This window comes from Atta colombica, unplaced genomic scaffold (assembly GCF_001594045.1).
Source record: "Atta colombica isolate Treedump-2 unplaced genomic scaffold, Acol1.0 scaffold254, whole genome shotgun sequence".
Taxonomy (NCBI): Eukaryota; Metazoa; Arthropoda; class Insecta; order Hymenoptera; family Formicidae; genus Atta; species Atta colombica.
In genome coordinates this window covers 2190391-2206219 of record NW_017259353.1, presented here as the reverse complement: position 1 = coordinate 2206219, position 15829 = coordinate 2190391, and the positions used below count along the sequence as shown (strand labels likewise).

The 15829-nt window shown below is 31.4% G+C and overlaps 1 protein-coding gene across 2 annotated transcripts in view; it reads left to right on the top strand.

Annotated features, from left to right (window-relative positions):
• LOC108689036 (diacylglycerol O-acyltransferase 1) overlaps positions 1-15829 on the top strand; it is a 102866-nt gene that overhangs the window by 3017 nt on the left and 84020 nt on the right. For both annotated transcript variants that reach the window (XM_018195632.1, XM_018195631.1), the window contains exon 2: positions 14447-14575. In XM_018195632.1, the coding sequence (XP_018051121.1) occupies positions 14447-14575 (129 nt within the window). The remainder of the gene's footprint in view (positions 1-14446; positions 14576-15829) is intronic.

Here is a 15829-nt window from a genome sequence, read left to right as displayed (position 1 = left end):
TTTCTTATTGTATTATTTTAAAGAGAGAAAATTCTATATGAATTACTTCTCTTGATCTGTGTAAGACTTTCATAATTCAATTCTATAATGTATAATTTTGAGGAGAGGACATTGATTTTTTATTATATGTCAGTTTAATTTATTTTGTGATACTACTTGGTTTTAGTTTATTTCACTTATTATTATATTCACTTATTATACTGTTCAATATAATGCATGACTATGAGATTTAAAACTAATAAAGAATAATTTTTAAACGTGTTTGTAAACAGCAAAAACTTGTTCCATTAAGTAGCATTATACATACCAGTTATATTTTCGCTAGAACTGATTATGTAAAAATTCATTTGCATGAATTCTCGGTGACGTATGTTTATGTACGAAGTTGAAGGATATTCAGTTTCATATTGATTAACGATGTGATAGCTTCTACTGAGGAATTAAATATTCTTTGAAATTGACATTAGAAATTGTGGCCTATATTCGTTTCACTTTAATTGATAAATGCGCACATTTATCGATTAAAGAAAGGTGTAAATACGGATCTATGTATTTAATATATTAATTAAATAATTTAATATTCATATTATTCTTAGTCGTTTATTTTTTTCCAATAATTAATTATTAATCAATTACGGATGAATATGGGGAGAATATTAAATTTCAATTGAATTATTGTATATGTATACTGTGAAAATATCAACATAATCATTCTCTCTTAAGAGCAGATAAATATATTTTTTTAATTGTACGATATAATAAAATATTCAAGTAACTGAAATTAAGTGAAACTTGAATTGATAAAGCGTAGATAAATAAAGTTGTCATTTTGCAAAATATTTTAATCAAATAATATTGATAAAATGATTATGCAACAGTTTTGTTGCAAAAAAGTTTCATATTTCTACAATCTGTTTATAATATTTCTACAATATGTTTCTCGTTTCTCTAAATATTATATTATATTTTTATTGTATCTAGAACTTAACATATATTTCTTATAATTAATTTTCTGAATAAGTTTGTGTTAAACGAACAGTATGGTTTAATGAAAAAAAAATTAAACTGAAAAATCTTTAATAGAAATTTGCTATCGAAGCACAATAGAAATTGCATGAATAATAATGATTTTACGTTATGATCTACCAGTCAGTTTATGATATCGATATATTTGGTTCGGGGAACGTCATTTCCGTCAATTAGACATCAGAAGATCGTAGGTCAAGGTTGCGGACAATGAACTTTCGATCACGCGATGCACAAACAATTTAAACGCCTCCGTGCACCCCGGTGAGCGTAATTAAGCTTTGGGTCGTACCGAGATTTTGCTTAACCCCTTCGCAACATAGTCGTCACTCTTCAGTGGCTTCCGGAACCGCTGACGTTCCATAGAGTGGAATGCGTGGCAAAGTATGCGCACCGGAACACCATCTTTCAGTGCCGTTAATTAAAATGTTAATTTGAGTGACATCACAAAATCTTCTGGCGCGATATTGTCGTTAAGATTTTTTTTAAATGCCTCTATTCCGTATCATTAAACAATTCTTCTTATATGAAAATATAGATTACGTTATTTTTTTAATGAACATCCGTTGTTTCTGTAGAAATCCGTTGTTTTAGCATTTTTTTATAAAATGAATATAATTTTACAAATCGAATAAAATGTGAATTTGATTATGTTTTAATTAATTATTAAAGTATGCGTATACACAAAAATAAAAATAAAAAATATTAAAGAATTTTATTTTTCATTTTTAAATTTTATTAAAGTTGTGTCTGTATTTATTTTTTTATCTCTTACATATTAATATTTGACATTGGCTATTTATTTTTTACTTTAAAACAAAAATGTGTTATTTATGTAATTAATAGTGTACAGTATATATATATATATATATATATATATACTGTTTTATTTTTTTATAATATAATTAATACGATAATGATATTATTTTTCTTTTCCTCACATGTTTTTTATAATACTTTTTATAACAAATAGACTTTTTTGTATTGCAAGTTTTTTTACATGGATTAAAAAATTGTTTGTCATCAAGTATTTACTAGCTAAAAATTCTACTGGCAGCTACTAGGAAGCTAATAAATTGATTTATTTACGGTTTAATTAGAAACAGAAAATATATATGTGGTTTAATAATTAATAAAATCGCTAATCAGTATTTCGATTTTGCATTGACATAAAACTATTTGTTTAATGCGAATAGAATATAACAGAATACTGCTGCATTGAAATTGTATGCATTGAAATGCAGAATGCCGTACATTATAACGATCATATCTTTCTATATTTTTCTTTTTTGCATATTATAAAAGTCGATTGAGAAATTATATATAGAATAATATATGAATAAATTATTAGCCATAAAAAGTATTGGATTTGTTTACAATGTATCGTAGAACAGAGAATGCATGTAAACGTCGCAAAAACATTTATTATACTCGTGATTAATTAATTGTCACGTTCGACGTATTTTAAATGCAATTTTTCTGTAACATACAAAATACTGATAAGGTATAATAATTTTTTAGTACAAATATATCTCTGATATAGAGATGAACATATTTATGCGAGTTATTATTTTGTTTTATTAATTACTGAGAAAAATAACGAAGAATTGCAAACAGATTTAACTAATAAAATATCAGAATAATTAAAATGATGGAATAAAATCAATGTACATATTATTCTATTGACTTTAATTGAGAGATTTTTCTCGATGGATGAGAAAAGAAAATTTTTCGTGGAAATAAAAGCGTATGATATTGAAATTAGCTATTACAAATTCAATGTTATTTCTGCGTTTCAAAAATATTGTACTTTGTTACGCACCAACTTTTACTTGTCTCTGCCGGCGTGTGTATGTGCTGTTTCACGTGAGTTCCGTTCATTGCGCTCTTCATAGTAAGATAGGGAAAAGAGGAAAAGACAAGAGAGTAAAAACTTACTCCCTTCAACACGGTATAATGACTTGCAAACAAGAGTTTCTTGTTCTCGAAAATGGCGAGTCTCTTTTGCCGCGTCGCAGCTTCTTTTCCATCTTGGCGCGCGCGCGCCTCCTTTATTCTTCCCGGTTCGCTCCTTATACCGGCGAATCCATCCTCGAACAAACGATCCTTATATTTACTCGCGGCGTATTTGTCGAGCGTTTCTCTTGTTTTCACGAGTTTGCAATTAGACGTACGATGGGTACGAGCCTGCAGCTGGGCAATATCGGATTCTCGTCCTTTTCTTTCTGCGTATGAGCGACGAAGAATACAGATAAGAGGCAGATAGGGCGAGAAGGACGGGGGACTGGTTGCTTTACAATGTATTTCCGGAATGCTTGAGATTGACTTCGGAGTTTCCGATCTCCTCCCGTTCTCGATTTCGATGCGAGAGTACCTGGGATGTGTTTGCCCACCTGATTCGACGTATCTTACTCTATAAAGAGAATTGCTAAGTTCACTGATGCATTGTTTAACTGTGTTGTAACGCTAACGCTCACTCAGTGGAGCAACAATCGATTACCGCCAAAGACAAGATACAAATTGGGATCTTCCGCCTTGCGTGCTGCTAGAGAGGATTAGCTAAACTCAAATGCTACATCCGGAGAGTTTGCACAAACTAGTTCGCATGTAACTAGTGTACATCTCTTATGGAAATAATTTAGAAAGTTATTAAGAGAAATAAATATTTATATGTGTGCGGTTATATTATCACACAAATTAGAATATTGAATAACTTTTCTAGATATCAATTTTCCGAGATAAGAAGAAGCTCTAATGAAATCCTTTGATAAATTGATCTCCAATGATTAGCGAATCTCATTTTAAGATTTTAATTTCCGCTAGACTATTAGTTGCGTTATTATCGCATACACTGATACTAATTCCAGAGTAGTGCATCCCATATTTCGACCGAGTGATGCGTTCTCTTGCAAAAAGCTTCTTAATAAACCCTGCAATCACGCGTTATCTCCGCGGCGGGTGGTAAAGTTTCGTCCTGACATTCAACGTGCTATGGCAAATTTTTGCTTTCCGTTCACCCACCGTTTCCTCTCTCTCTCTCTCTCTCTCTCCCTCTCTCTCTCTCTCTCTCTCTCTCCTCCGTCAGTGCTTTTTTGCATTTCGTCGAGTTCGGCAAAAACTTTTAATCTCTCGCGAGCCCAGCACATAGAATCATCTCGTGTAGCGCCTTCGAAACGGATGAGGATTAACGGTATTGTGCTGTCAATCCCGCAACCCCTTTCCATCCAACGTTGCTGCTACCTCGCAATTTTTATCGTTTTTCTTTTTCCTCTGTCTCTCGCCTCGTTTCCACAGTAAGATCGTAGGCGGTGGTGGATTTCGCGCGCGAAATCAGGCGGAAGAACAATGGTGGCGATTACGCCGACGGAAGGGACGGAACGAGTGTCCGGATTAGGAAGGGTTGCGGTTTTTTTCGCAGTAACTCGACGTCGCTGGCACGGAGCTCTTATTCTGAATCGCCGCGAAGATGATGCGCCAGATGATATTTCTCAGATTTATGTTTTATAAATTTAAAAATTACATGTTTGAAGTAATTCAAAATAAAAGTTTAAAAAAGGTAAAACAAAGAATTTAATTATATAAATTATATAAATTCTATTAATTATAAATAATTGTTAATCATTATTTTATTTTATTTACATTAGCATTTGAGGTCTATCTCTGCGAATATTTATTAGAAATCATATTATGAGTCAAGACATCATTTTCTTTCGTCACATTGTCAAGATGGACAAATCAAAAATATTTAAAGATTTTAGGAAATATTTTACATGTATTTACATATATTTACGTATATGATTCAGATAAAGAACTGATGTTTAATATATTTATACAGTGTCAAGACTTGTAATTATACCAGTGCAGCCAGTAATCGTCGAGTCAAAAGAAACGCAATTTAGTCTAACCGCGCCTGCAGGATGGAGATGGTGAAACTGCCATGTGGTTTCGCCAAGGGAGCAAAAGAAAATATAGTAGTCGTGTCACGACCAGCTTTAAATTAACTTCTTTAACGCTTATCTGACTTACACGAATTCCGTTTGCTGTTCACAAGATAGGTGAGAAAATTTTTATGAATCTCTCCAGAATGCATTACCAAGATTGGAAACATCGGTCAGAGAAATCGCAATAAAATGGTTTGTTAAGAAAAAGAAGAAATGGCAAAATGAGCAAATAAGATGGAATCTAGACGAATAGGTAGATAAATAAAATAGATAGATAGAAAGAAAGAAGATATTTTTCATATCATAAAGACAGAGCGAGAAATGAATTGGGAGTTAGAAGAAGATGATAAGTAATCGATTCCGAAGGTAGTCGGAGCTGCGAAAGAGGAGGCGTATGGGGTTGAGATGAATGAAAGTGAGGGAAGAAAAGCCTGTTTAAAGCGTCGTTTAATTTTCCTTCATGAATCATTTAGAATATTCTTCCGCCAGCGCCGTTTCTTATTCTCTTTCAGTCCACCGATTTGCCTGCCGGATGTTGCAGTAGGAAGATTCCCTCCTCATTACACGGGTAATATATGTATATCCGTCTATCGTTTAAATATTCACGAGGTCTTCCGGTATCAGGAAGATTCCCGAGGAAGATACCATTCGACGAGGAAGGTCCACGTACAGGGTACCATTCTTCCATTTCATCCTTTCCTGGCGGATGCTTCTTCCCTCTATTCGGCGTGTCTACATTGCGCGAACAACTTTTCGCTGTTTTTTTTATGGAGGATAAAAAAAAATAAACGAGATGAACAGAGAAAGAGAGAGAAGAGAAAGGAAAAACAGTATTATGAGTTTTGGCTTTCAAATTCAGTCGAAAACAAAATTTGTCTTCTTTTCATAGTTTTATTGATTTAATAGATAAATCGTGAAGTATGTGATTTTATGCCGAAGAAATAAGCCGATGTTTCGTGCGTAATTGGATCATTAAAATTTTAAAATCTACATCGATGATTAGATAAACAACACATTTTTTTTTATTTTGGAATATAAAAAAATGAAGTATTATGTCAATGAGAAAACAATAGAATTGAATTATTATTAAAAAATATTTATATCTATTTATATTTTTATACGATATGTACAGTAGTAAAATTACTGTTTATGATTTTTCATACAATTTATACGTGTGTGTGTGTGTGTGTGTGTGTGTGTGTGTGTGTGTGTGTGCGCGCGCGCGTGGTGTGTGTGTGTGTGTGTGCGTGCGCGCGCGTTTTGTGTGTGTGTGTGTGTGTGTACGTACACAAAAGTTTCTTTTTAATTATTTTCTAATATAAAATTTACTTATAATAACAAATAATAAATAATAAAGATAATACTTCATGCTTTGTTCCTCTATTCAATATATCTATTTTAAATATAATGATTAATACGCTGTAGAACAATGTGCAGATGAAATACCAGCACTATCAGGAAATACTGAACAAATGTAAAATATGTTGCACGACAGAGAAAAGGTACTTTATACGTAAACGTGGTGTTTGGGATAACGATAAAACAATACTCTTTTAATACATCTTAGTGTACGATATTCTACGATACCGGGAAATTATGTTGAATATAAGTCCCCAATCTCGGAATAATTCATGCAACTCAGTATGACACGGGACATTAGTCATCTGTGATATATGCTGAATAATTATTACGCAGATAGATGTGCAGTTAGACACATCGTTGTTATACAGTGCGAGGTCGCGTTTGAGTATCAGTTCCAATAATAACGAGCAAGTAATTAAATAAACTCACACCCTATGATATCAATGAATTATCCTATATTTTAATGAGAAAGATGGAGAAAATGACAATTCAGTATAATATTATTATCAAATTTTTAGTTATCTCAAATGTATGCATTTATTTGATCAACATTGACGATTTTCTATAATAAAGAGAAATATTTACAGTTTAATTTATTCGTTTGCGATATTCGTCGTTTTATTCGTAATTTCCAATAAAATTGTCTCGAAAAGTGACACATAGAATCGTTCGGAAAAACGTTGGTCGGATTGCGAAAATGTCGGTGATGGACAGTCAGGTATTGGTGCGAAAATTTATCTTGATTGAATTATGTTTCGTGACCACTACAGAATGCCCGAATAATTATTCGGAAACATCGTCCGCGTTTTGAAATATTTCCCGATGTGAAAGCGCGTTTCTCTATTTATTTCATTTCGCTCGCCCATCATATGTCGATTATCCTCACTCTTCTTCCTACCTATCTTCCAGTCTCATTTTTGTGTCCACTATTCTGCAAAGGGATTTTTTTCACTCGACCCAACTTCGCGGAAGTTAATTTTTTTCATGCAGAGAAATAATAATCGTCATATTTTTAAATTAGATCGACAGGAATGTCAATGCGGTTTTTTGCGCGCGTTTCCTTTTATTTTGTTTAAAGCTACCCGTGAGCGTTAGTTTGCATTTTTCAATAGTACGCGAGTTTTGAATAAACACGATTTTTGTTTTAGACGCTGTAAATAATTTCATTTGAAAATTTTCACAGTTTTATCGGTCATCACCGTATGCGTTCGCTTGTTTGCTTTTTTTCTCGCTATTTTCGGACGTGGACAAACTCCCAAAGTAATTTACACATTTAATGGTGCGTGCTTACGCGTCCATTAAAATTTTTAAATTACAAAATAATAAAAAGAAATGCGAGTATTATTTCTAACGGTAATTTACAACTGAGATGTAATAATGCAGGATGATAATAATGGTAATAATGATTCGTGGAAAAATGACGTGAAATCACCGCTGCTATTTTTTTCAATAAGACTCCTAATCAGGATTTTTCATAAGTTTGAAATAAAGATAAAGTTGCTCTTTTTTTTAATGAAATGCTACTCATTTTTTAATAGAAATGTAGTGACAAAATGATTTTGATGAGAGAGGCTATTTATTTAAACATTTATTCTGATTAGCGGATATAAAGAACGGGCAAATTCCAGAAATTCATGTAGACAGCGTCAAAATGGCGGAATCATCAGCGATCATAACTGAGAGTTCAATTAAATCCGCGGATCGGTTTGAAGGCACGTTCACCGTCACATCGGCGAAGAAAAACGAGTCGGATGATTACGAGCAAAACCTCGACGCCAAAGTTGTGCGCGCGATCGCGGTGTCGATGATCAAGGGATGCCATGGCGTGGCGACTACGTGCCGAAAACTCGTCGCGTTAGCGCAAGTTTCGCTTAAGAAGAACTTTTTTCGCGACCCATAATATGTCCACTACAAGATAGCGGAAGCGATTTGCCTTGGAGCAACAAGAAAGTGGCGCTCTCTTGGGGAGCGCGTCTTTCAGTTCCGGTTTCCGTAAGAGCAACTTACTTAGTTGATCCTTTTTTGCTCCTTCATGGTTGCGGTTTGTCAGAAAGTGGACTGAAGTATGATATTGCAACTTATCATGAGCGGATAGTTGATGCTACTTTTGAACTTTGTCTAAAAAGTATCGTCAACAATCAGTGTCTAGTTTTAAGCATGGTTTTCTCAACCTGACAAGACGATGTCGTCGACACTAATCTATCAATCTGAAACATAATAATGATACTATTAATGGAGGAAAGAGAGAAAAGTAATATCGATACGGAAAAAATGGTTTTGCTGAAATATTTAGAAATTTAGCTAAATACAAATCTAAAAATAATTTTTCTTCGGCCATCAAAACAATTATATAGAACTTCCAAACTGATTGCGAGAATGTTAAAACATTTTGTAATATTACGCTTGAGATTTCTATGTAATTATTTTGATGATCCAACAATTATCTTATTTTCAGATTTGCAGAGTAAACTAGGGTATTACATATAGCCATACAGAAAAGATGTAATTTCATAGTCTGTAATTTCTCTGATAATTGTTAAATGGATATTTTTGAAGCCATTCTGAAAGCTTGATATTGACTATTTTATTCGAGTTTATCCTATCTATCAAAATTTCTATATAGATACTTTAGCAAAATTGTACTTTTCATTTAAATAAAATTAAAAGTACTTTCTTAAATTTTTAGCAGATATTGATCGAAGTACGCCACGACGGCGTACATCGATACGAAACATTATTTTAGCGTCATTTCTTTAATATCATATAAATCGTCTTTATCTCATATCGGATGACTCATTATGTTTCGACTGAGTGACAAAAGTCGAAAAGCATTTGCAGCCATATCTCACGTTTCCCGAAGACGCTGGTTGCGACACTTCGGACATATCCAGTCCATCGTCATTCTCATGCATATGGAATTTCCGAGCGACACGTCTGCGTCCTGTTTACCCCAATATCAGAAGCGCGAGAGATAGCTCTTCGTACGCAAACCGCCGTTTCTATCGCGACTCTATTAATTATCGCGATCTGCCATAAATTCTGAGTAATAGTTACGACGTACAGGTCGAGAGGGTTTATTAGGGGGACTGTTGTGTGCGGGGTAGTGGAGAGGGAGGACGTGCGACGATGTTGTTGAATGCACGCAGAAACCGCGCTGCTGAGGGTAGCTGCGGGTAATTACGACGGGGCGATATATATAACGTTCGCCTGTTACATTTTATATGCAAAACCGACGGAATTCTTCACCAGACAAATTGCATCGTCATCGCGCTGTGAAGTCATCGTTGTGAAAATTTATAATATTTGCGCACGTTACATATTATTATATTTTATATTTATATTTTAGAAATATATACAATATATTTATAGCAAATATATATTTTTAAAAATTATATGATTTTATTAATGTAATATAATTAATTGATATATTACGTAATTAATGTATTACGTAAAAAATTATTAAAATTATCAGTTTATTTAAGAAAATATCTGTCAACTAATAATAAGTGAAGTAATGGCTACTATCACACGTAACATAACATATAACATCTGCATTCTGATAAATTATAAATTTAAATGTGACGTGTATGTATTATAACGATTATTACGGATTTTTACTGATGAATATTTTCTTAAATAATTGTACAATAGTTAGTTTTTTACTTTATATAAATATTGCATAAGTATATGTTAATTATTATATTTATCATCTTAAATCTCTAACTTTTACTCACACATATTTTAATTATTAATTGGTAAAAATATAATATTTTGGAATTTAATTTTATATTTGAGAAAAATGTAAAAAACATGGTAGAATCAGAATATTTATACAAGAAAAAGAATAATTAAAATATATTTTATGCATATTGTGCGATATCAAATCAATGTTATATACTCGTTTTATCAAATAAGAATACTTGCATAATTATTATGTATTGTTAAACATGTTAAGCATGTTACGTAGATAAGCACTGCCTCTGCGATAATAGTTATTTACGATGTGAAATAAGTATTTGTAATGAACAAGCCAATTAAGAATGCAAAAAATGAGCAACAAAGCGAGAATAATCTTTATTCTCATGTATCTTGAATAAGCTATATTTAAAACTTTAATTTTAAGAGTTCGAATAATTACTAAAATAATTATTTAACTAAAATAATAAATGGCATATTACATTTATGGCATGTTACATTTATTTACTGAAAGAATTTGCATTTTAATTTAAAGAGATCTTAAATAAGGATTTTCATCATATTTTTTAAGATATTTATACGATTTGGAAGTTAAATTGTAATATCTTGAAGGATATAAATTCAATTTTATGGCTTTTCAGTTGTGAGTCTCTGGTTCTTCGAAATTCCAAAGAGACCGGTCTCAAGAATACATCTTATCGCTCACGCCCCGAGTTTTCGCTAGGATCTTTCATGTAAATACTTAAGACGAGAGGTTCTTCTCTCCATGAAAGTGATATAGAAGCTTCACAAGACCTGTCTTGATAACAGCATAATACTAGCGGTCACGAAGTAAGAGGCAATCGAGAAGTCGGCAAAATAGAATCGCTTGATATGAGATTTATTTTCCTTCTATATATTGATTACGGATATCATAATGTTATTTTTAGCGACAGTAATTCGTGATTTATTTATGGACGGATTTTTCTTTGTTAACGTAAAAATCACAATTTTGAAGAAATATGAAATTTAGAATATAATTGTTTATAAATAAGTAATTTAATTAATTTACGCGTCATGCATTAGATTATTTAAAACGATTCCTTTAAATTGCCCAGAAATATCTTTTTTTTTATATAACAATATACGTTACACGGAGAGAATTTTCTTTTAAAATTTACTTTGAAAATATGGTATAGTTGTGATACAATATAATATTTTAAAGATTTTTACCATGCAGTAAAATTGATCAAATTTATTTTATACCTTACTGTAGTTTTATTAATGAATAAGAGAAATTTACATTAAAATTCTTCGAAATACAATGTTATCCTATGATTGTCATATTTTCAAGATAAATTCTAAGAAAAAATTCTCTCCGTGTAGAAAATTTACTTTCGATCTTATACTGTAGTGCAGTGTTTAAAATGTATATGTTTGAAACATTTTTGTAAAACAAACATTTAAACAATATTTTAATTTTAAATGTTTTGGTGTTTTAAATACACAATGTTTTCTTTGAAAAAGTTTAAAACTAAAATATTTTTAAGTCAAGAATAAAATATTTTAATATTTTAAAATTAAACATTTCTTTTTTGAATTCATTTGAAGAAAATTATTTTTTAGTTTTGAGAATGAGAGCTTGGATGGAAAGAATGTTATAATGACAAGAATATTAAGTGTGTTAAAAGTAACTTTAAGTATAAAGTAGAATAAGAAGTCCCATCTTATTTCTTTGTTCTTTGCTATATATTCATTGTGATGCTATTCGAGATCCTTTTAGTACGTAACTCTTTTCGCATCGTCATGTACGTTCAATATGCACTTTAGATATTGGAAATTCCGTATGGTGCGCTACTCTCGCATGACTGGCAAGTACGCATCGTCAACAATACTCCGTGCATGAAATCTGAATGGTATCTATAGCGTATGATAGAGGATCGTAACACAAAACCCTCTTGTCTTGATGTCTCTAGGGTGGATTATATATCGAATGCGTCTCCGTAATCGGCTTCCACGATACGCGTCTGTCATCCGTTCGTTGGTAGCGCGCACGCGACAAGGGTCGATGAGGATCATCGTATAAACTTTTCGAAAGGTTTTGTCTTGCGGTGTACAAAACACTCGAGTGCCTCTCATATCTTTGATCGAGAAGATGTGCTTGCTATTCATGACAACGGTTGCCCGTGTCGAATGTGCAACTAATACACTGTTAGATTACACCAAAGGAGCAATGAGAATTCAATCTCTTGAACCAAAAATAACATTTTGTTATTTTTAACTTCCATGTGTACCAAAATATAAATCAATATATTTCTGTTATTAGTTCTGTTATTAACTAATATTTATATTACGTATTCATTTAGTAAATAATAAATAAGATTTGAGTCAAATTTAGTATCTATGTTTTCTTAAATTAAAATGTTTAATTCTATTATTTTAGTTAAATTATTGATATATTGAGTAAAAATAATAATGACTTATAAAAATGTTTAAAAATAATTCAAATTGGGATTAATTTGACATTATAATATTATTATAATGTATAATTTAATAGTGTTTTTTATACTTTTTTATTACTAAGAGGGTAGTAAGGAAATAGACAAATTAGTTATTGATTATGAATTGTAAAAGATGCTCATTTAAATGTCATTTACTCTAAAAAAATTGTACGATGAAGTTGTTTTTTAACTAAAACAATTTCATACAAAATTTTATTATTTTCTAAAAACACGATCTTGAGATTCTCTTTTTAACTCTTCATTATTTATATGGAGTCTATAACATCTCGACTTTATAAATTCATTAAATGTAAATGTTATTTTTTATACACATTACATTTAGTACGAATTATTTTACAATTAAAAACTTTTTTGCATTTATCTTTACTTAAGGGACATATAAAATAGTATCAAGTTCGATTTCAAACATTAAAGGGAGCAATAAATATTGAAATATGATATTAGATTATTGGAAACATCTCGCGTAATTAATTACATTAAAAAAGCTACGAGCAATGTATAGGATTAACCATCTTATTTTATTATTAGTTGCAACTGCAACATTGTTGTTTTTAATTTTGTAAATAATTTTTCTTAAAGAAAAGCTCTAAAGACAAATAAATTTTGAAAGTGAAACACACATTGCACGTATCTTCGTGGGATCAGGATACATTGTTACTGTTCACTTTAATATCTCAACGAAGCGTGGTTTAAATGAAAGGGATGTCCTGAATGCCTGCCGAATACGAAACAATGTCCGTCGAGAGTACAAAATCAGAGAGTCATGTACATAATATAATAGTAATTTTGCTACGATTGTCTATTATAAATTACATTTTGTTACTAAACTTGTATGGAAAACGCGAGAATTGTAAATCCCACGGGTGTCTCCGAGACAAAACTGCTTGCTCGATCGTCCATCAAATAATGAGCATCTTTTATTGCAGTAAAAGTGACTTATATCATTTACCGCATCGTCACGTGTGAACTATACGTCAGTCCGTAAATTGATATAAGGACATGTATAACCGTGCGATATGAAAGCTCCTTTATTGCCCCATTCTCATCTCTATGACGTTCATACGTCTTTCTTCATACCGCTCGCGCACAAGGATCATTTTGCTAGTATGGCGCCAGAACGAGAATATTCTCCTTAATACCTTCTTCTCCTTTAGCTATACTCAGCGCTTGGTCTATTATCGAATTTCCGTACGTATAATAACGAGCTCGCTATTCATAAAGAGATCCTGAAGAAGCGAATACAAAATATACATGAAGGCATTACTTGTAACTCAACTTTTGAGAAAATTAATAATTATTACGTAACATATTTTATAAAGTGATTGCGTTGAAAAATTTTACTAGTTCAAGGAAACGAAACAACTTTTTAAAATTATTATACTATATTTGTAATTTTGACTTTGAATTCTGTTACCAGAAATCATGTCGAATTTTTGATATAATTAATTTTAAGATGTAGCATTTCTTTTCAAATAATTTAGGTATGACAAATACTGAACAAAACGAATATTTCCAAATTTTAATTATAATTCAGAATCGTGATCAAGAATATTAGAATGAAAATACGCTAGGTGATTACTGCTGGACTTTAATATGTCTTTAAACTGATCCAAAGTCATATAATGAAACAAAAATGAAATGTTCAACTCCTGATTTAATTTCCTATTTTAAAAACTTCTAACTAAACATTCTATATGTTTATTGAAAGAAATGTCTTTTCTTGTATCTCAAAAATTAATTCGTAAATATTTCGATGGCAGATTCGGATTCAGCGTCGAAAAAATTATTTTAGAAACAATCTTCATATGTTTTTCCACAAAACCCTATTTGCGAAAACTAATATTATTGACGATATCGCTATAATAGCAAATAAGTAATGGAGAAACGGATAATTCACAAATTCTTTTATTTTTTTTACAGATGTCACCGTCCAAGAGATAGTCTTTTTTCGTGGAGCTCCGGCTTCGATAACTTCACGGGATTCGTCAATTGGGGCTTCTTGCTACTAGGTATTGGTGGTATTAGGTTACTGCTTGAAAATTTTATAAAGTGAGTATTTCGAATTGTAATAATACTTTTTTTCTTTATCTAATGGACGTGGTAGATTTTATTGGGTCATATATATTTCCGATGATGGATTTGTCAATAATAAACGCTCGAGTGGTGCATCATAGTACACAATAATGTCGACTATTCAATCAACGGAAATGATATTAATTGTTTTTATTAGTGATAATGAAAATAAATTATATTATCTGACTTAATAATCAATTATCCATATTTACAAAATTGTATAAAATATAAATTATGATGAATTAAAAAATTAACTTGTCATTAATAAGACGTCATAAAAAATATTTTGTATTCTATTATTATTTATATTAGAGATATTTTTTAATTTCTCAAAAAGGTAAAAAAAAGTCTTCGCTTATTTGTATTTAAAATGGGTGAAAAATCTTCGAATGAAGAGCTAAATGTTGGATTGATTGAATTCGTTGATCTTAATAATATAAGAAAAAAATTTTATATTAAGAGATATAAATAAAATAATGATCTTTCACTTATCTATTCTACCTAGATATTAAACTTGAATATGAATTTAGTTTTCACTTTTATTTTTTTATTGTAAAATTAGTTTTTCTTGAATATTTATTGCACTATTCCTCACAGAAAGTGATATATAAGTGATATATAAATAGTGATACATGAATGTCTATAATGTTTTGAATTTTGATCTGTGGGTGGCTAAATGATCATTGACATGTGGTTATCACCCTCAATTAGTCACCCTCGAGGAAGTGAAACAAAGAAAGTTCTAACAAGCAATAGTATCATCAAAAAGTTTTTATTGCCTTAGCAGAATGAGAAGAGGGAGTTTTTGCATGGGGTGATAGCTAATGGGGATAGGGAACTAAAGGCCTATCAGAAGTGTCTTTATTGGTTTGATGGATGCACTACCGTAGTAATTTCTAGGATACGACAAAAAAAATCGATTGCCAATAGGCAAGCAAAATTGAGTTTGTAGCTGTAATTATAACGGTGTAATTGTTCTCTAACTACAGATCGTGTAAGTGCACGTTATTTGTTTGGCAAATGGTTGTTGGAACATGACAGGTTGTCAACCGGTAAGATTGCATGATCTGATTTTGATGCGCTCGTATTTCATCGCAAACACGCTATGGATGGAAACAAATTTGATACCTTTAGAAACTGAGCACTGCCATTGTTGCGATAGTATGAGTGTGTCATTCGATCTCTGATTCAGTGAGGTTCATAGTAATGAGAAAGACGAAAAACAAAAAA